The sequence below is a fragment of the Amblyraja radiata genome, chromosome 10 (genome assembly GCF_010909765.2).
Source record: "Amblyraja radiata isolate CabotCenter1 chromosome 10, sAmbRad1.1.pri, whole genome shotgun sequence".
Lineage (NCBI taxonomy): Eukaryota > Metazoa > Chordata > Chondrichthyes > Rajiformes > Rajidae > Amblyraja > Amblyraja radiata.
This window is the reverse complement of record NC_045965.1, coordinates 49,597,149-49,617,429: the sequence shown is the minus strand read 5'-3', so window position 1 is coordinate 49,617,429 and position 20,281 is coordinate 49,597,149. Positions and strand designations below refer to the sequence as shown.

At 41.1% G+C, this 20,281-nt stretch overlaps 1 protein-coding gene across 2 annotated transcripts; it reads left to right on the top strand.

Annotated features, from left to right (window-relative positions):
* The first annotated feature begins 4 nt into the window (after positions 1-4).
* atpaf1 (ATP synthase mitochondrial F1 complex assembly factor 1) lies at positions 5-20,278 on the top strand. Of its 2 annotated transcripts, none has more exons than XM_033028802.1 (9): positions 5-249; positions 2,710-2,818; positions 5,648-5,704; positions 6,446-6,508; positions 11,568-11,618; positions 11,713-11,760; positions 12,835-12,930; positions 15,797-15,904; positions 19,718-20,278. In XM_033028802.1, exons 1-9 carry the CDS (start codon positions 20-22, stop codon positions 19,907-19,909), a joined length of 954 nt encoding a protein of 317 aa, XP_032884693.1. In that variant the 5' UTR covers positions 5-19; the 3' UTR covers positions 19,910-20,278. The 2 variants fall into 2 exon arrangements, with proteins under 2 accessions (XP_032884693.1, XP_032884694.1); XM_033028803.1 differs by lacking the exon at positions 5-249 and adding an exon at positions 256-442.
* The last annotated feature ends 3 nt before the right edge of the window (positions 20,279-20,281 follow it).

Below are 20,281 nucleotides of genomic sequence, written 5' to 3'. Positions count from 1 at the left end.
GCCTCTGTGGTGCCGCGTTATGTGCGCGGAGCCGGACAAGATGGCAGCGGCCAGGGAGCTCTGGTCCTTCTCCAACCGGGTTCTGGCTGTCAGAACTCGCTGTCAACTCCCTCTGGGGCTCGGTGTGGTTTCCAACCACCTACGCACTTTCTCCCTATCCGGTCATTTAAACCGGGCCGAGAAGGAGCAAGATTTGCAGGCGAATCCCTTTTATGACAAGTACCAGAGTCAGATCCAGCAGCTGCGGAGGTGAGAGAAGCGACGCCCAGCCGGAGTTTAAAATTAATCTCAGTCTGTATCCAGGCTTGATTCCACTAATTATGATAGTACAATGAATAATGGTCATTATCGTGGTCAAACTGGACCCCCTCTCTGAGCAGAGGCAAAGGAAAGCAGAAGAATGCGACGGTGCCAGAAGTGAATCGTGACTCTTAAAACTATGGTAAATTAGCGAAATCTTTAAGAGAGTGTCGAAAGTGTTTATTTGGGCAACAACCGGAGTAATGACATTCTTTGCAACCACATCAGCTGCAACAACAATAAGTTATTCTATTTAACCTAGTCCATGATAGTCCAAAAAACAAAATATAGAATAATCACAGTGGTGCAGAGTAGTAGTGGTTTGGTGTTGAGGTTGGGTTGTGACTAGCGTTATGCAGGGTGGTTCAAGAGTCATGAATACACTCTTCCATGCTGACCAAGATACCACATATAAGCTTATGCTCCATTTGCTTATGTTTGGTCCATATCCCTCCCAAGAGCTTGATACTTGATAGGGAGAAGCTGTTCTTGTACCTGGAAGTAAGTGTCCTCAGACTCCTATAACTCCTTTCTGATGGGAGCAGCAAGAAGAGAGTGTGGTCAGGGTCGTTCTTTGATGATATCTGCTGCCACCTTGACGCAGTGGTTCATGTAGATCCTTTCGATGCTGGGGAGATCAATACTTGTGGAGCACACCACTTTTTTCAGCTTTCTTCCTTTTTGAGTGTTTGAATTTCTGAACTAGGCCAGGATGCCACCAGTCTGTATGATGTCCACCATACATCTATTAACGTTAGATAGAGTATTCCGCGACATGCCAGATCTCCTCAAATTTTGAACTTGCAGCATGGAAGAAACCCATTCATTCCATCGTCCTTGCTGAGTCTGTCCAAAGATCCTTCTCTCAGGGATCAGTACCAAATCTTTTCTGTATGCTCTCTTAAAATGTTATTAAATTTGCTAAAATATGGTGCCCAGTCTAAAATTGGTATTCCCAGTTCTATTTAAATCAGTGTCTGATCAAGATTCTATTGATCAGACACTGATTGAAATAGAACTGGGAATACCAATCTCTTATACATTTTGTCTCTATTGATAAATACCATCCTGTATGCTTTTAACTGCTTTCTTAACGTTCTGTGCCACATTAAATGATTTATGTGTATATATATATACTTCTAACTCTTTATTCCCATACTCATTTGAGAATTGTGCACTATGGTTTGTATTCCCTTTCCTTCTTTCTACTGAAATGTAATACTTGGTGCTTTTTATCAAATTTTCTCCTGGAATGTGACTACAAACTCCAGCACAAGAATGTTGAGACATAAGAAAAAGGAGCTGGAGTAGATCAATCAGCCCCTTGAGTTTGTTCTGCCATTCAATAAAATCATGATGCATATTATACCGATAGCAATTTGCATTTATATCGTTTATTGCCTCTTTAGAATACTTCATAATAACATTAGGTTGTTTTCCCCCTAATCCAGTTTTGATAGGTTATTACATGGGTACATTGAGTTTATGATAGATAGAAGGTGCTTGACCAACCTTTGTTCAAACACCTTCAAGGTATTTTAGTTTATCTTTCATTTACAGAGTCTTAGAGTGATACAGTGTGGAAACAAACCTTCGGCCCAACTTGCCCACACCGCCCAACATGTCCCACCTGCATGCGTTTGGTCCATATCCCTCCAAACCTGTTCTATCTATGTACCTGTCCACTGTTTCTTAAACGTTGGGATAGTCCCAGCCTCAACTACCTCCTCTGGCAGCTTGTTCAATACACCCACCGCACTTTGTGTGAAAAAGTTACCCCTCAGATTCCTAATAAATATTTTCTCCGTCACCTTAAACCTATGTCCTCTGGTCTTTACAGCCGGCCTGCGGCCTATAACATACTGAAGCCGTGGTCTGCGGAGCTTCTAGCCGCGGGCGTGGCGTGGACTTTAAGAGCTCCAACCACCGGCCTGCAGCCTATAACATTGTGAAGCCCCGGTCTCCGGTAGGAAGTGGCCGATTCGGGACCTCCAAGCCGCGGAGTGTCCATCCGTCCTGACGTTGGAGTTTCGAGCATCCCAACGAGAGGGCCTGTACATCGGGCCATCCGGAGCGGCGATTGCGGAGGGTTTACGGCCCGGACCATGGATGAGCAAAGGAGGAGGACTGACAAAGTTATTGCCTTCCACCACAGTGAAGAAGTTGATTCCACTGTGGTGGATGTTCATGTTATATTCTATTGTGTATTGTGCTCTTTTGTTTGTATGGCTGCATGTTCCACCGTACTTTAATTGATGCATGTGGCAATAAATGTGAACTTGAACTTGACCTTTAATTTATCTTTCTAGATATTTTAGTTTATCTTTCGTAGGTGCCTTCTTCCAATCTTTAGACTTATTTCTTCCCATTTTCTTTGTGCAATTAGTTTTGTTTTTTTTTAAATTGTAGCACAAAACCAGATGAATATGAGGCCCGTATGACAAAGAAAGAAGAAGTTAAGAGGCAGCCGCTGGGATGTTCAAATCAGGGTGAATTTGTCAAACATATGGAAGAGAAGGTGAGCATCTGTATGGCAGTATTAACATGTGCAGGTTTGTTATTTATGCCAAGGTATTTTGCTGACATTCTATATGGCTTTGAAGAGGCAATATCTATAGTATCGAGTTGCAAGAATGATTATCAATATTTAGTGAATGGTGAGATGCTCTATGAGAAGTCCTGTAGAATATACTTCTCACAGGAGTTCAGAAGAATGAGGTGCTTGGCTTCATTGTAGAATCCAATATCTTCCAATGCCAATCTGTCTTGAGAATCTGGATCACAACAGGCATTATTCCAGGATAGGTGGTTGGGCTGTTAGGACTGAAGGGAATAGTTCCTAACTGCAAATCTTCCTCTGAAATGCTCAGTTGTTGAGTACATTCAAAAATCTGAACTTTTGGATACTAATAGAATGAGGTTATATGCTGATTGTTATTTAAACCCTAATTTTATTAAATGGCAAATGATACAGTCTGCAAAGGTAATTTTTAATATATATGAGCTAGCCGTGATCTTGTGGAATGGCATGACAGACTTAAGGGAACAAGTTTCTGTTTCTTATGTTCTATAATGCTGTCGTTTTATTGGCACTAACCTATAGAAAAAAAGATACTTCTCTGCATTTTCTAAGAATTCTCAAGAACTGTTGAAATCATCTACATTGGTTTGGATTTTTCCAGTTATAATGTTGTTGATACGCTGAGTGTCCATTGACGTTAAGCTGCAAAACATTCAACAATTTCTGGAAAGTACAAATGCACGGTCCAAGACTTAAATCCAAAAATTACTGTCAGTAATTTCCTTCCCTCCACAGCTTGCCCTGTTTCAGAATGTGTAAGCTGAAAAGAAAGGATTTTTCCAAACTGTAGATACAAGGGTGCATAGAAGCTGGTTCCTACCAAAGATAGACACAAAGTGCTGGAGTAACGTCTTGAAGAAGGGTCCTGACCCAAAATGTTACCCATCCTATTTCTCCAGAGATGCTGCCTGACCTGCTGAGTTACTCTAGCATTTGTGTTGGAAGGAACTGCAGATGCTGGTTTAAACCGAAGATAGACACAAAATGCTGGAATAACTCAGTGGGACTGGCAGCATCTCTGGAAAATAGGAATGGGTGACTTTTCAGGTCGAGACTCCAGCACTGTGTCTATCTTTGGTATTTCCATACTATTCTCACCACTTAAGAAATAAATCCTGAACATTCTGTTACAGGAGTTGAGAATCAACTTTTGAATGCAAATTACAATATGTTTATACTTCTATGATCTCAAAATGTCTTCAATTTTTTTTATGATTGATGCTTTTAAAATGTTCATTAGTTTTTAAAATGCATTTATTATTTGAGTTTCTAACTTAATTTCATGTGTTTTTATTTTACACATTCCAATATATATATATATATTTTATTTTCCTCACAATGCGGGTATCAATTGCAATTGATTGCTAAGCCAAACTGATGACATAATTGCCACCCGAGACCAGGGATCCCCAGAGCTGATGTCACGAATGGTGAACTCCACGTCCAGAGATTGCAAGGGTCATTGTACGCAGCTACCTTCAAGGTCGGGGCTAATGCCACACCTGCACTCCTGCCCGCTAAATCCAGACCATAGTTTATACCTCTCTCTTCCTTATTTGTCTGTCAATTGGAGCCCTCTGCTGGCAGCAACTGAACTTACAAACTAAGTTGTAGCAAGGTTACTTCTTTTTGGATTCTGCATGTTCGTTTTTTAGAATCCTTTTTACTAATAATAATTTGTTGCTGGGTTTTACGCTCAGCTTCCAGAAACACAGGATCTGATTAAAATTGTGTAGCAAGGAACTGCAGATACTGGTTTAAACTGAAGATAGACTCATAAAGCTGGAGTAACTCAGCGGGTGAGACTGCATCTCTGGAAAAAAGGGATAGTTGACGTTCTAGTGAGAGTCACGGGAAAGGGAAACGAGATAAATAGACGGTGATATGGAAAGATAAAGAACAAATGAATAAAAGATATGCAAAAAAGTAGAGGAAGAATCACAGATGGGGTGCAGTGAGAGAGGATGTTGCAGAACTCATCGGAGCTAGAACTTCTTCAAAGTAAGTATACCTTGAAGAGATTTTGCAGTGGAGCAGACAGAATATGTAGGGAAAAACTGCAGATCCTGTTTATAACCCGAGATAGACACAAAAAGCTGGATTATCTCAGCGGGTCAGACAATATCTGTGTAGAAAAGGGATAGGTGACATTTCGGGTCGAGACCCTTCTTCAACCTGAGAGTCAGGGTAAGGGAAACCATAGATATAGACAGTAATATAGCGAGATATAGAACAAACGAATGAAAGATGCAAAAAAGTAGCAGGAAGAATCACAGAGGCGGGTGCAGCGAGAGAGGATGTTGCAGAACTCTCATCAGAGAAAGGAGGAGAACTTCTTCAAAGTAGGCATACCTTGAGGAGATTTTGCAGTGATTGGGCTGAGCCAACAACTCTCCGCAGCCTTTTGTGTTCCAGTGCTCTGGAATTGCCATACTTGACCATGATGCAACTAGTCAGGATAATGTTACCATCATCTCACAGTGGCATCCGTTCAGGGCTTTAATAATGCAATATGGGGTTTCATTTATGAAATACATTTTTCAGAATAATGTTGTGTTCCTAGACTTTAAATCCCTTTTGTAGAATTAAAATTGCAAACAATAGGTATATGTATCAGAGGTATATCGAAAGTCCAATTAATTAGAATACCATTTACTTGACTATTTATGGGATCTTTGTAAATGTCTTCAAGACTTGAATGTTTAGTGGGTAAGTGATTCTGGATCGGTTGGTTAGGAATTGTTGTTGCATTTTATTTTTATTCAGTCAAAACAACTCGGTGAAAGAGCATCTGGGAAGAGAAATGGTTTCGCTGAAGATAAGGTAGGAAATGTTTGACACACTGTTCCATGTAGAATTGCAGATCATTGGCAATTGTAAATAAAGCTAGAGGTGGTAATAGCTCAGCAACTACCGTCTTGTTGCTTCAACCATGAGATTTAGTTGCAACATTTCAATCTGTTTGCAATTTAAACCATGATTGTTGCAATTTGCCCTTTAAGTAACCTGCAACTGTTTTGATTTTGTTGTGAAATTATGCAAGATTTCATTAGTTGGTAAGTCGATGTTCACCTTGGAATTGTAAAATTGAACTGGATTGCTGCTGTATTGATATTTATAATGCAATTGTAAGTTTAAACCTCTCAAGCATTTGTATATGCTTGGTAACAATGTGGGGATGTGAATTTTCCTCATTCCATAATGAGTAGAAATGCATTGTTTTCCAAAGCAACACTGAAAAATTCTCTAGGCTCTTTCATAGATTAGTAGATATTTATGTTTAAGTCACGGATACTACCTAGAAAATTGCAATTTAAAAAATGCCTTGTTGTTAAATTTGAAAATAGATTTTTTGTTGCAGTTAGATTGTTTTTATATCGATGCTTCGTGCAAGATCTCCTTTACTAAATTATTCCAAAACCTGTCAGCCCGAAATGTGAAGTAATTGCTCTTGATTACTATGTGCAAATATTGCTCAACATTTCCAGCTTCAGTAGTATCCTTTATTTTGCCTTTGAGCTGATTTGACCGAGGTTTATTGAGTTATTTTCCTTTGTGCTACAGACGCTACAATCAATAATCAATCTGAGTATGGTGAAAGATAAAAATCCAGATGAAATAGCGCAGGTGAGTATTTAAGAAGGAAATCATCCGTTAAAATTAAAGCGACAATCACTTTCTTGTCTGCCAATCACTAATGAGCATTATCTCTTGTATCATTGAAACACTGCTTATATTTTAGCCACACTCCTAGTACAGAATTCTGATCCTGGTGTGGAATCCTGATGCAAAAGGGGATGCATTTTCTAATGATTAAAAAGATCAATTAAATATATTCAACTTCTGTAAATTCAACGTAAATAGAATCTAATGTACCTAATGGAATCACCATTTGTGATTTGGTGGGGATAAGAATACAATAAATAGGAGGAAGGGTAGGCCATTCAACCCTTCATGCCTGCTCATAGCAGAGCATCTCACCACCATTTTTCTGAACTGTGCTTGTATCTCTCAATTCGTTTAATATCTAGAAATCAATAACTCTTGATTTGAGTGAGCCACAACTGAGCCTCCAGAGAATTTGAAAAAGTCAAGAAACGTCTCTTCATTTCCGTCCTAATCAAGGAGTAAGGGGTCACAATCAGGGGGATTGTTTTCTCTGTAACCAGTCTGCCAAGCTGAGTAAGAAATGAATGAATGAATGAATGAATGAATACGTTTATTGGCCAAGTATGTACACATACAAGGAATTTGCCTTCATGCTCCGCTCACAAGTAACAACACGACATACAATAAACAATTAAGAATAAAACATAGAACATTAAGAATAAAACATTATAGTTTAAACATGTGAATGAAATGAAATACCAGAGCAAAATGAGGCTACAGACTTTTAGTTATTGAGTAGAGCTATTACTCGAGGGGAAAAAAAACTATTTTTATGTCTGGCTGTGGAGGCTTTGACAGTCCGGAGTCGCCTTCCAGAGGGAAGTGCATCAAGGAGTTTGTGGCCAGGGTGAGTGGGGTCAGAGATGATCTTACCCGCTTGCTTCCTGGCTCTTGCAGTGTACAGTTCATCAATGGGGGAAGATTGCAGCCAACAACCTTCTCAGCTGATCAAATGATTCGCTGAGCCAAACCAGACCATGATGGAGAAGGTGACGACAGACTCTACGATGGCCGTATAGAATTGGACCAATCTTGCCTGTGGCAAATTATACTTCCTCAGCTGCCGCAGGAAGCACATCCTCTGTTGGGCCTTTTTGACTGTGGAGTCGATGGTGGCCCCCATTTAAGGTCCTTGGAGAAGATGATTCCAAGGAACTTAAAATACTCCACAGATGTGACCATCGCGTTGTTGATGGTGAGTGGGGTGAGGGGAGGGGGAGCTCTCCTAAAGTCTACTATCAATTCCACTGTCTTAAGACCATTGAGCTTCAGGTTGTTACGAAGGCACCAGGACGCCAGCTGTGTCACTTCCTGTCTGTAGGCAGATTCCTCCCCATCCTGGATCAGTCCAATCAGGGTTGTGTCATCCGCAAACTTGAGAAGCTAGACAGAGGAGTCTGTGGAGGTCCAGTCGTTGGTGTAGAGAGAGTAAAGGAGAGGGGAGAGTACGCAGCCTTGCGGTGCTCCTATGCTGAGGGTCTGCGGGTCCGAGATGTGCTTTCCCAGCCTGACATGCTGCTTCCTGTCCGTCAGGAAGTTGGTGATAGGAATTAGACCTGTTTGGTTAGCTTGAGGTGCTGAAAGATCTACAGCTCTGCCTATTTCTCCCATTCCTCTTATAGAGGGAGAGGATTTGCTAGTCAAGAAAACAACAAGGTCAATCTAACTTACCTTTTGATGTTATAATAGTCCTGTGGTTATGAATTTGTTAACCAGTTATACACCCTAACATAGTTTGAGGGAAAATACTGATGGGGGATAACTTTGAGATTCAAGTTTAATGATCATAATAAAAAACACAAAGTGCTCAGCACATCATGCAACATCACTGGAGAACATGGATCGGTGACGTTTTGGGTTGGAGTTTCCATACTGTTGGTAGAAACTAATGTGACTGAAGTAAGTATTTCTTTGGCCCCCACTAGTCTCTTTTTACTTAATGGAATATTTCTTGAAGGCATAATTATTAGGCACTAATCTCATTCTGTGTTCATGTCTCATGGCTTATTCTCACATGCGAATTTAGCTAGTGTGTGTTTTGAGTTGTTCCATTAACAGCTAATTAATTCCTTGGCCTAAATCTAAATTCACTATTTTCATTGAGGATTAGTAGATAGCAAATGTATGCTTTCTCACATTTCAGAGTTAAATTAAAACAAATGTTCTCAATTGAGGTGACAAAAAACTTTCTTTGCCTGTAAAATGTAATGTTTCAAGGCCATAGCACGTTCTATCTGCCCAGAGAGTTCACCTCCACTGTTGTGACTGCAGCCTATATCCCTCCTGATGCTAATGCCAAGCTTGCAATGAAAGAGCTGCGTACTGCCATTAGCAAACAACAGACGCACAACCCCGAGGCAGCCTTCATTGTTGTGGGTGACTTCAATCACTCCAACCTGAAGACTGTACTCCCCAAATTCCACCAACATGTATCCTTCCCCACTAGAGAAGACAAGACACTGGACAAAGTCTACACTAACATGGCTGAAGCTTACAAAGCTGTCCCCTTCCCCCACCTTGGTCAGTCTGATCACCTCTCATTGTTCCTGCTCCCTAAGTACTCCCCACTCATCAGACGGGTTAAACCCACTGTGAGGACAGTTAAAGTCTGGTCAGAGGAAGCGGACTCTACACTTCAGCAGTGTTTTGGAAACACTGACTGGAAGGCGTTTGCAGCCCAGGCCACCCTTGACTCCCACACGGACATTGATTCCTACACATCCTCTGTTCTGGACTTTATAAACTCCACCCTCAATAGTGTCACCTCCCTCAAACGGGTGACCATATTCCCGAATCAGAGCCATGGATGAACAGCGAGGTCAGGCTACTGCTGAAAGCACGGGACTCCGCTTTCAGGTCAGGCTATGCTCGAGCCTACAGTTCATCCAGGGCTAACCTGAAGAGGGGCATCAAGAAGGCCAAGCACTGCCATAAGCTCAGGATTGAGGAGCACTTCAACAACAACTCCGACCCCCGACGCATGTGGCAAGGCATCCAGGCCATCACGGACTATAGACCCACCAACACCACCCCCACATCCAGCGACGCCTCCTTCCTTGAGGAGCTTAACCACTTCTATGGCCGCTTCGACAGGGACAATCTAGAGACAGCCATCAAGGCTGTGCTCCCTGCTGATCACCAACCCCTCACACTCACCCCCTACGACGTGTACGTGACACTGAGTAGGACTAATGCACGTAACGCTGCTGGCCCTGACGACATTCCCGGACACGTCCTCAGGGCTAGTGCTGCACAGCTGACAGACGTCTGGACTGACATCTTCAACCTGTCACTTGCCCAAGCAGTTACCCCCACGTGCCTTAAAACCACCTCCATCGTGCCAGTGCCAAAACACTCCACTGCGGCAAGCCTCAACGACTTCCGCCCAGTTGCACTTGCCCCCATCATCACCAAGTGCTTCGAGAGGCTGGTCCTGGCACACTTCAAAGGCTGCCTACATTGGATCCCTATCAGTTTGCCTACCGCAAGAATAGGAGTACGGAGGATGCCATCTCAACGGCACTTCACTCCGCCCTCTCCCACCTTGACAACAAAGACACTTACATAAGAATGCTGTTCATCAATTACAACTCAGCATTCAACACCATTATACCCTCTAAACTGATCACCAAACTTGGTAACCTGGGCATCGACCCCTCCCTCTGCAACTGGATACTGGACTTTCTAACCAACAGACCCCAGTCTGTTAGGTTAGACAAGCACACCTCTTCAACCCTCACCCTGAACACCGGCGTTCCACAGGGCTGTGTGCTGAGCCCCCTCCTCTACTCCCTCTTCACCTACGACTGCACACCTGTACATGGTACTAACACCATCATCAAGTATGCAGATGATACAACGGTGATTGGCCTCATCAGCAACAACGATGAGTCGGCCTATAGGGAGGAGGTCCAGCTCCTATCAGCATGGTGCGCTGACAACAACCTGGCCCTTAACTCCAAGAAGACCAAGGAGCTCATTGTAGACTTCAGGAAGTCTAGGGGCGGCACGCACACCCCCATCTACATCAACAGGACGGAGGTGGAACGTGTTTCCAGCTTCAGGTTCCTGGGGGTCAACATCTCCAATGACCTCTCTTGGACCCACAATACCTCAACTCTGGTCAAGAAGGCTCACCAGCGTCTCTTCTTCCTGAGGAGACTGAAGAAGGTCCATCTGTCTCCTCAGATCCTGGTGAACTTCTACCGCTGCACCATCGAGAGTATCCTTACCAACTGTATCACAGTATGGTATGGCAACTGCTCTGTCTCCGACCGGAAAGCACTGCAGAGGGTGGTGAAAATTGCCCAACGCATCACCGGTTCCTCGCTCCCCTCCATTGAGTCTGTCCAAAGCAAGCATTGTCTGCGGAGGGCGCTCAGCATCGCCAAGGACTGCTCTCACCCCAACCATGGACTGTTTACCCTCCTACCATCCGGGAGGCGCTACAGGTCTCTCCGTTGCCGGACCAGCAGGTCCAGGAACAGCTTCTTCCCTGCGGCTGTCACTCTACTCAACAATGTACCTCGGTGACTGGCAATCACCCCCCCCCCCCCCCCCCCCCCCAGACACTCCTCCCACAGGAAAAAAGAAGTCTATGACTGTATGCATGTAAATAGATTTATTTATTGAAATCATATTCTATGTCGCTCTTCCAGGGAGATGCTAACTGCATTTCGTTGTCTCTGTACTGTACACTGACAATGACAATTAAAGTTGAATCTGAATCTGAATCTGAGAAAGCATTGATAATCTGCAATATTTTGACCAGAGCGTGTATCTGGTTCCCTCTCTGCCATTTTCTTTCACTTTGAAAATTTAATCAATTGTGCAGGTAAGAGTATGCACATTGGGCCAATTTATTACAAAGCATGTGAATGTGTGTTGACTGAAAAAAAGGGTTGGAAAGTTGTGTGTATGTTGGTTTGAATGTTGAAGCAAGATTTTCTGCTCCTTTCAAATGTTATTTAAACCTTGAGTTGTCCTTGATTTGCACCGTTCACATTTATGTTTTCAGATCTGGAATATGTATTTTGCTTCAAAGAATACAATCTCAGCAGTGGTTCCTGTGAGTATGACCTTGATATAAGGATTAAGGGATAAATAATTAATGTTATCTTTTAAAATTACCATATTTTGTAATAGACATTTTTTCTTGAAAGGGTGCAACGTTTGAGCTGATGCGCAGCAGGTCCCAGAAATGTCCCATGGTGAGTAAACACTGCAGTTCAATGTCAGCATAATAGGATCTCTGAATATTGCTATAAAATATAACCAAGTATTTGAATTGTAGAAAGATTATTTAACTCGCATATTCAGTTATGGTTTCAATAGAAGTCTTAGTTTTTGTTTCTTGTGGTCAATTTGTAAAATGATTCCAAAAATTGAAGAAATCAATGCCCAACACAAAGACCTGCCAATTATGTTTAAAGACCTGGATTTGGCAAGAGAGAAGGACAAACATACATTTGCACCTGAGTAAGAACAGATAAACAATATTTTAAACCAAACTCCATTTTAACTCGGTTCAGGAGAGTGATATCAGCTGGAATGATATAAGAGGGAGAAAAGGGAGTTGGGGGGGGGGGGGGGGCTGTATTTTAAATATGTGTCTGAGACCATATATCAAAGATTCATTTTGTATCCCCACTAGTTGTGCAGTAGTTGTTTTGGCAGATTCTCATCTAATATGGGAATGTATTTAAGCCTAAGCAATATTGTGCTTTTTATATCAACTAATGGAGCAGTTGGTGAGCCTAATTCATATTCAGAAGCAATCCTTTAATCAGGATGCACTTTTCCATTGGTCTCATTATCTAGTGTTCTGTGATGCAACCCATTTTCAAAGGTTTGTTCAGTCTGGGTCTACAGATTAGTCTTGAACCCCAGACTCCTCAGCACTTTAGAGCAAAACATGACAAAAAATATGTAGCAAGGAATTACAGATTTACAGTTTACACTAAAGATGGACACAAAATACTGGAGTAACTCAGCGGGTCAGGTAGCATCTCTGGAGAAAAGAGATGGGTGTCGTGGGTCTCGAACTGAAATGTCACCTATTCCCTTTTCTCCAGAGATGCTGCTTGACCCACTGAGTTACTCCAGTTTATGACAAATATCCTTCCAGCTAACTTGCAGAAGCAGCCTTGATGGCACGATTTGCCCTCTCAAATTATTCAGGCTAATTTGTTTGTGTTGAAATATGTTCCATGCCACAAAATAGATATCTCTGCAGAATATTTCTAATTTAGTTGCTATTTATAATCAAACTGTTCTCGTTGCAGTTCCTTTATGCTTTGCCGAGAGAAACGGGCTATGAGTTCTTTGTGGGTCAGTGGTCTGCAACTGAGCTTCATTTTTCCTCATTAATAAATGTTCAGGTATGTGACTGAATGTTTAAGACACACTTCAGAGTATTAAACTGAAGTTAGAGAAAGCACGTTATTGTGCACTGTTCGTGTGTTAACAATCTGTTAATGATAAAGCTTGTTTCCATGTAACATGGTCTATTACAGTTACTCGCAACAACCTGCCCTTTTAGAACATTAAAAGAATGGGAATCTGGTACCATTAAGATATTTTCCTGAACCTTGGCTCTCTCTTCCATTGTAGACAACATCAAGGCTCTCACCCCTTTTCACATGGTCCTCACCTTCAACCCCACCAGTCTGTGCTCTTGCTCTTTCCACCTGCTCCAACAAGATTCCACCACAATCACCTCTATTCCCCTCCTCATTAAGCTTTTGGAAGTGATCGATCCTTTAGCCATTCATAGAAACATAGAAAATAGGTGCAGGAGTAGGCCATTCGGCCCTTCGAGCCTGCACCGCCATTCAATATGATCATGGCTGATCATCCAACTCAGTATCCTGTACCTGCTTTCTCTCCATACCCCCTGATCCCTTTAGCCACAAGGGCCACATCTTACTCCCTCTTAAATATAGCCAATGAACTGGCCTCAACTACATTCTGTGGCAGAGAATTCCAGAGATTCACAATTCTCTGTGTAAAAATGTTTTTCTCATCTCAGTCCTAAAAGATTTCCCCTTTATCCTTAAACTGTGACCCCCTTGTTCTGGACTTCCCCAACATCGGGAACAATCTTCCTGGTGTACTCTTCCAACTTCTATTATTCTTCTTTGAAAGGCATTTTCCCACGAAAATGCAGGAACTGCAGTATCCGCCCTTTCACGCTTTCCCTTCCTATCATCCAAGGACCCAAACTGTCCTTCAGATAAGGAAATGATCCACTTGAACTTCTTCCAATCCAATAGTACTGCATACGTGCAGTAAATTAATTTATTTAGTCAGAGGGTGGTGAATCTGTGAAATTGTTTGCCACAGAAGGCTGTGGAGGCCGAGTCAGTGGATATATTTAAGGCAGAGATAGATAGATTCTTGATTGGTACGGGTGTCAGAGATTATGAGGAGAAGGCGGGAGAATGGGGTTAGATTGATCAGAATCTACTAGATTGATCAGCCATGATTGAATGGCGGAGTAGACTTGATGGGCTGAATGGCCTAATTCTGCTCCTATCACTTATGATCTTATGATCTAGTGTTCACAAATGTTCTGCGCTACAGCACAGAGACCAAACAATAATTGGCAGAGTGCTTTGTAGAGCATCTATGCCCTGTCCTCAAGAGCAATGCTGAGCTTCTGGTTGCCTGTATTCTAATTCCCCATCCCGTTCCCACTCTGACTTTGGGGCCAATGGCCTCCTACATTACTACAATGAGGGCAATATAGGCTGGAGGAGCAGCATCTCATTTTTCATCTGGGAATATGCTGGAGCCTGCAGGATACTGTTGATTTCTCCAACATCAAATAACGTGTTTCTCACGACCAGCCATTTACGATTACCCTCTTCTCCCTCCCACTTCTTCCCCAGCCCCCATTTTTTTTTTTTTTCCATTTGTATATTTCATCCTGCTGAATGCATGTCAACCGGCCAACCTATACAACGTCACCCACTCATCACAACTTTAGCATCACAGCATACAGATGTAGTTCACTCAATGGCTATGCCATTTCATACTTTTACAGTTTTTTTTTTAAAGCAGATACAGGAAATCTAAAATAAAAACGGAAAGTGCTGGAAATACTCGGGATAAATCTGTGGGATGAGAAACAGAAACAAAGTTTTACATATAAAACTTCCCTACAGAACAGGCTAACCTGCTAGGTATTTCCAGCATTTTCTGTTCTTATTAATGCACTACCCCTTATTGCATGACCCCCATCTTCACTGCCACTTGGACTAACTTGTATTGAAAGGGATATATACTCACTGTTATACCGGGAATCTGATGTGATGCCCTGTCCTGCACTGATGTTCCCGCAGTAATGAAATCATGATCTCAACACTGCACGTCTGTGTGGAATGATCTCGGAAGATCATTTGCAGAAGTGCCGCGGCCATTGGTCCTGGATTATCCCTGACGGACTGTGTTGAGATGTGAAATTTGAGGCTGCTCCGTGGTCGACACCCTGAAAGGAACATTACTGGGGTTTGGCAGCAGCAGGCAATGCTTGCCCAGAAGGACTGGTGTTCGTGGCAGTCTGGGACATCACTCGGCTTCCCATCGCTGAAATGTGGACTCTGGGCTACACCCGGGGCATGACATAGAAGCCAGATTGGATCAGGACCAAAAGTGACTTCCTGTGGTCTTACATCTCATCATTTGGCTGTGTAGCTCTCCACACCCCAGAGATTACACAAGCACAATGGTGGTCACAGGCCCCAGCAGCTTCCAAGAGGTGATAAGAGAGACTGTAGGATCCAACAATTTGTTTGCCCAATGGTGCAGCTGCTGCCAGTCTCAGCAATGGTGCGCAATCTCCGTGCTTGTCTGGGTAGAGCCCCGTGTCCCCAACTCAGCATTGAGCGGCTATCCCGCCCAGTTTTAGCCCTCGCAGGCAGCCATTGCATGTTGCCTTGGTTGCTTGCTCCACACATGAGCCATGAAGTGATGAGATCTCTTTAATCGTTCCACTGTTGTGGTAGCAACATTGGGGGGCTGAGTCCTCGACTAGGTTTCTGGCACAGCAGCAAAACACTTCTCTCCCTTTTATAATGACCCCTTCTAGTGCCGATTCCATTAGTGACGTCGCTGCTGGCAATGTATTCTGAGGGCTACAAGAGGCACTGGTGTATTGTCTGTGTATAGATTGTGCATCTATTGTTCAAGGTGTGAAAAGAACCTCTTGGTTCTCTGCCCCATGATTGCCTTTTTGCTTTGCAGTCTTTGGGCGAGAATTCACCAAGCCAGCTTGTAATATATCATTACCCTGATCTTCAGAAGGAAAAGGGCATTGTGCTTCTTACTGCAGAAATTGACACAACCTTTCTGGTAAGATGTATGTTTTTTTTTCAAATGTGTTATTAAATATTTAGCATGGGGATTATAAGAATCATAGGATAAACAAAAGACATTTGTGTAAATCAAAAATAAATGGAGGCTTGGTTTTACCCAATTTTTTGTTTTATTTCTGGGCAGTTAACATTAAAAATATGAATTTCTGGTTGGAAGAAATAGATCATCAACCAGACTGGTTAAAAATGGAAAAGGAAGATTGTTTACCTTTTGATATCGGTTCGATATTATTTACTACGTCTAAATTAAACAAAAAAATTTATAGGGAAAACCCTATAATATTTAGTGCTATACGAATTTGGAAACAATTAAAAAAGACATTAAAATTAGATAATTTATCACTTTTTCTTCCAATTGTGAATAATCCTTTGTTTAAGCCTTCATGGTTGGACGGGGGTTTTACACAATGGAAGAATTATGGAATTAAAAATATGGGACAACTTTACAAGGAAGGCACTTTTCTGACATTTCAGGAATTGCAACAGACTTATGGACTTCGAGGAAATGATTATTTCAAATATCTTCAATTTAGAGATTATGTAAAATCGAACTCCCAAAATTTTCGAATTAGAAATTCAGAAATTCTTGATGAATGTTGGAACAAACATCCTAATACAGAAAAATTAATATCTTATATATATAATATCTTATTAGACAGTGACATTCCTTCGACGGACTTACACAGACAAACATGGGAAAAAGAATTAAATCAAGTAATAACGAAAGATACTTGGGAAGAAAGTTTGCAACACATACATCAGTGTTCACTAAACGCCAGACATTCTCTAATACAATTTAAAGTAATACATAGGTTACATTATTCAAAAACAAAACTACATAAAATTTTTCAACATATCTCACCTATATGTGATAAATGTCAACATTTAGAAGCTACATTATCTCATATGTTTGCAAACTGTATAAAAATTTAAAAATTCTGGGTAAATATTTTTAGTATAATATCTAAAGTAACCAACACACAATTGGACCCAGATCCAAAATTAATAATACTCGGAATATTAGAATTAAATCAAACACTTAGAACAACACAAAGAAACTTTATTGATTATAGTTTAATAACAGGAAAGAAATTAATTCTAAAATTTTGGAAAGGCCCTACGGCCCCCACAATCAAAATGTGGATTATAGAAATGACGGAGACCTTAAACGTGGAAAGAATCAGATTTTCCCTGTTGGACAAACAGGAATTATTCGTTGGAACATGGTCTCCTTTTATTGATTACTTAAAGGGTCAGAATGGTTCAACACAGGAACCTGACTAGCACGCGGGCTAAAGAATGGATGAAATACTATACTCTGAAATGTACGAATATATCTCGAATGAAGTCTTTTTTATTTTAATAAATTTTTCCATTCATCTTTAACTATCTTTTTCCTTTTTTTTCTTTTTTTTTTTTTTTTTTTTTTCTTCTCTTTCTTTTCTTTCTTTACTTCATCTATCTCTTTAGTTCTATCTAGTTTAAAAAAAAAAAAAAAGGCAAAAAGTATTGGAGACAATGTAATAATAATTGACAATATTATCAATTTAAAAATGTAAGACTGTAATGATGTAATTGGTTATGTACCTATCTCCAATAAAAATATTTTCAAAAAAAAAAAAAAAAATATTTAGCATGACATTCTCCAATATTGTGGTTGCTAAGGCAATTCTTTTATGAATTTCTGGTTGTGAGTGGAATTGATAGTTATCTGGTTAAGACTAGATAGGGATAAAATTGTATAGAACTAATAATCCCTGGGGCTTTCATTTGAGTATTAGGGGAATTATCACATTTGCGGTTTAACTATATAATGTGGAGCCTGCCACATGGAGATATGTGTCTAAAAATGTGAGAATCAGATAGTGAACAGAATTTATTCAGAGAATTTAGAAACTAGGGCTATGGGGCATAGAGAGATGCACACAAAATGCTGGAGTAACCCAACGGGACAGGCAGCATCTCTGGAGAGAAGGAATGGGTGACGTTTCTTGTCCAGACCCTTCTTTCCTCGACTTGAAACGTCACCCATACCTTCTCCAGAGATGCTGCCTGTCCCGCTGAGTTACTCCAGCATTTTGTGTCTATCTCCGGTGTAAACAAGCATCTGCAGTTCCTTCCTACACATAGAGAGATGCAGCATGGAAACAAGGCCTTCAGTCCTTCAAGGCCATGACAACTAAATCCTAGATTAATCCCTTTAAAAAAATGTTCATTACATTCTCATCAAACACTTCAATTCACCCGCTCGCAGAGGGCAACTTACAGTGATCAGTTAACCCACTAACTCGCACACCTATGGGACGTGGGGGGAGATCTGAGCACCTGAGGGAAACCCGGGTGGTCACGAAAAGAATGTGCAAAACATTCAGCAACTGAGGTCAGGATTGAACCTGGACCTCTGGCATTGTGAGGCAGCGACTCTGAGCTGTGCCATTGCAGGTGCGAATTAATTACGGTAATAATCTGAAAGGTAACAGAGATGGATTGAGGAAACATTCTTTTAAAACTATTGAATTGCAGGTGTGTGGCACTCAAAATGAATAGCAGTGATAGAAAGTCTCATTGCATTGAAATGCACATCGATGAACTCCTGAGGTGCTGCAACTTGCAGGGATATAATGACAGCTAGGTGGTGATGTTTGCCTGGCTTCCTTTTACTGGCCAGCATGGGGATGAATTATATTCCTCTTGACTGTAAACTTCTGTTTCTGTGATAGTGCATGTGATGTGTTGGTGGAAAAAAAAAGACCTATTCTTGACCCACATGCATTAGTATTGAGCAGAGTTTTATTATTAAAAAAATGTATTCCTACTTCCACTGTACTCCAGTACATCTTCACGGTGCTAGAAAACAGACCCTGAGGAATGAGTAAATGTTCTTGTAGTACTTGAAGTAATCTCCCACAGATGGCGCTGCTGGATACTTTTCAGTCCTATTTAGTATCTAACCTAATTTTCTTTTTACCCCCCCCTCCCCCCCCCAAAAAAGCTGCAAAAGACTGTCTTTCCAAAATTGGGATCAAATTTTAAAAAAGCCACAAGGGCAACACTTTTGTTTGCGGTTTACTACAGCTGTGATTGGGTAGACTGTACAAGTTGTGTGGAACAGACAGTATGCAAACTGCGCTGTTATACAGCAAATCAGCGTTTCAAAGAGAAATTGGACTTTGGAGATTAAAGGTAAACTAAATAAAATACTGATAAAAGGATAACGGTGTATTGACATCTAAGTTATATCTTCAGAAGTTATAAAGAATGCTATTTTTGAATGCTATACATTTTTTTACTAATCTAAACAATGGTGTGGTTTGGAAAGAATGTAAATGTTAGTGTCCTAAGATTTTTATTTTATTTCTTTTTAAGTATGGTGGCATAATTGGCAAAGCAGCATTTATTGCCTCTGGCTAATTTCCCCTGGGAAGTGCGTGGTGAGCTGTCTTCTTGAATTGTTTTTAATGTTGTTCCTCCAGTGTGGTGAAGAGATTTTAAATCTACCATCACGTCATGAGAAAATGAGCATTAATTATAAATTTTATAAATATTACTCCATGCCAAAATGTCATTGAGGTCTCGTTGCATGCCGCCATGCAGTTTAATTTTGTAAGAAAATCTCAGCCACTAATGTTACAAATTAAGAAAGATCATTAAAGCAGCTGATGGTGGATGGGCCCAAGCTACTGTCCTGAGAAACTTGTGCAATTATAACTTAGGTCATATTTTTAAAAATGGGAACTACATTATGATGCTTAAATAACACAATTTGCTCAACCTTGTATTTCTGACTTAGAGTGCACAAGACGCACAGTGTCTGGCCAATGAAGCACAGCTATTCTACGCCACAGACTGCCAAAGGATCATCAATCTGGTGGAAGCATTCAACCATAAACCCAGCGATTTCAAACACATGTCGGTCATTACCGAGATTGAGCAGCATGGAATTGGAGGCCAGTTGATGAGAGATGGGAGCAAACAGACCTAGACGTGTATGAATGGCAAGAAGTTTATTAAATAAACCCTAACGATCGTTCTCATGGAGCTAAACCATTAACATTTTTGAAAGAAACATATTGCATGTGAAATTTTCTGATGGACATTTTCTGAGAATCACTGACTAGAACGAGGTTGGAATTTGTTCACCTTTACTGGCAAAACTGGCACAGTGGAGTATATGCGGAGTTAATCTTTGATAAATAAGATATTGCTTGTGCAAGATAAAGGATCACTTCACGAGGCAGAGTTTCAGCTGAAGCTGGAGGACTGTTACCACGAGCAGGCCACAGGTTTTTGAGGATTTTTTTTCCAAAGAGCCAGTGAAATCTGGTAAATGAGTAAACAATTGTCTATAGCTGAT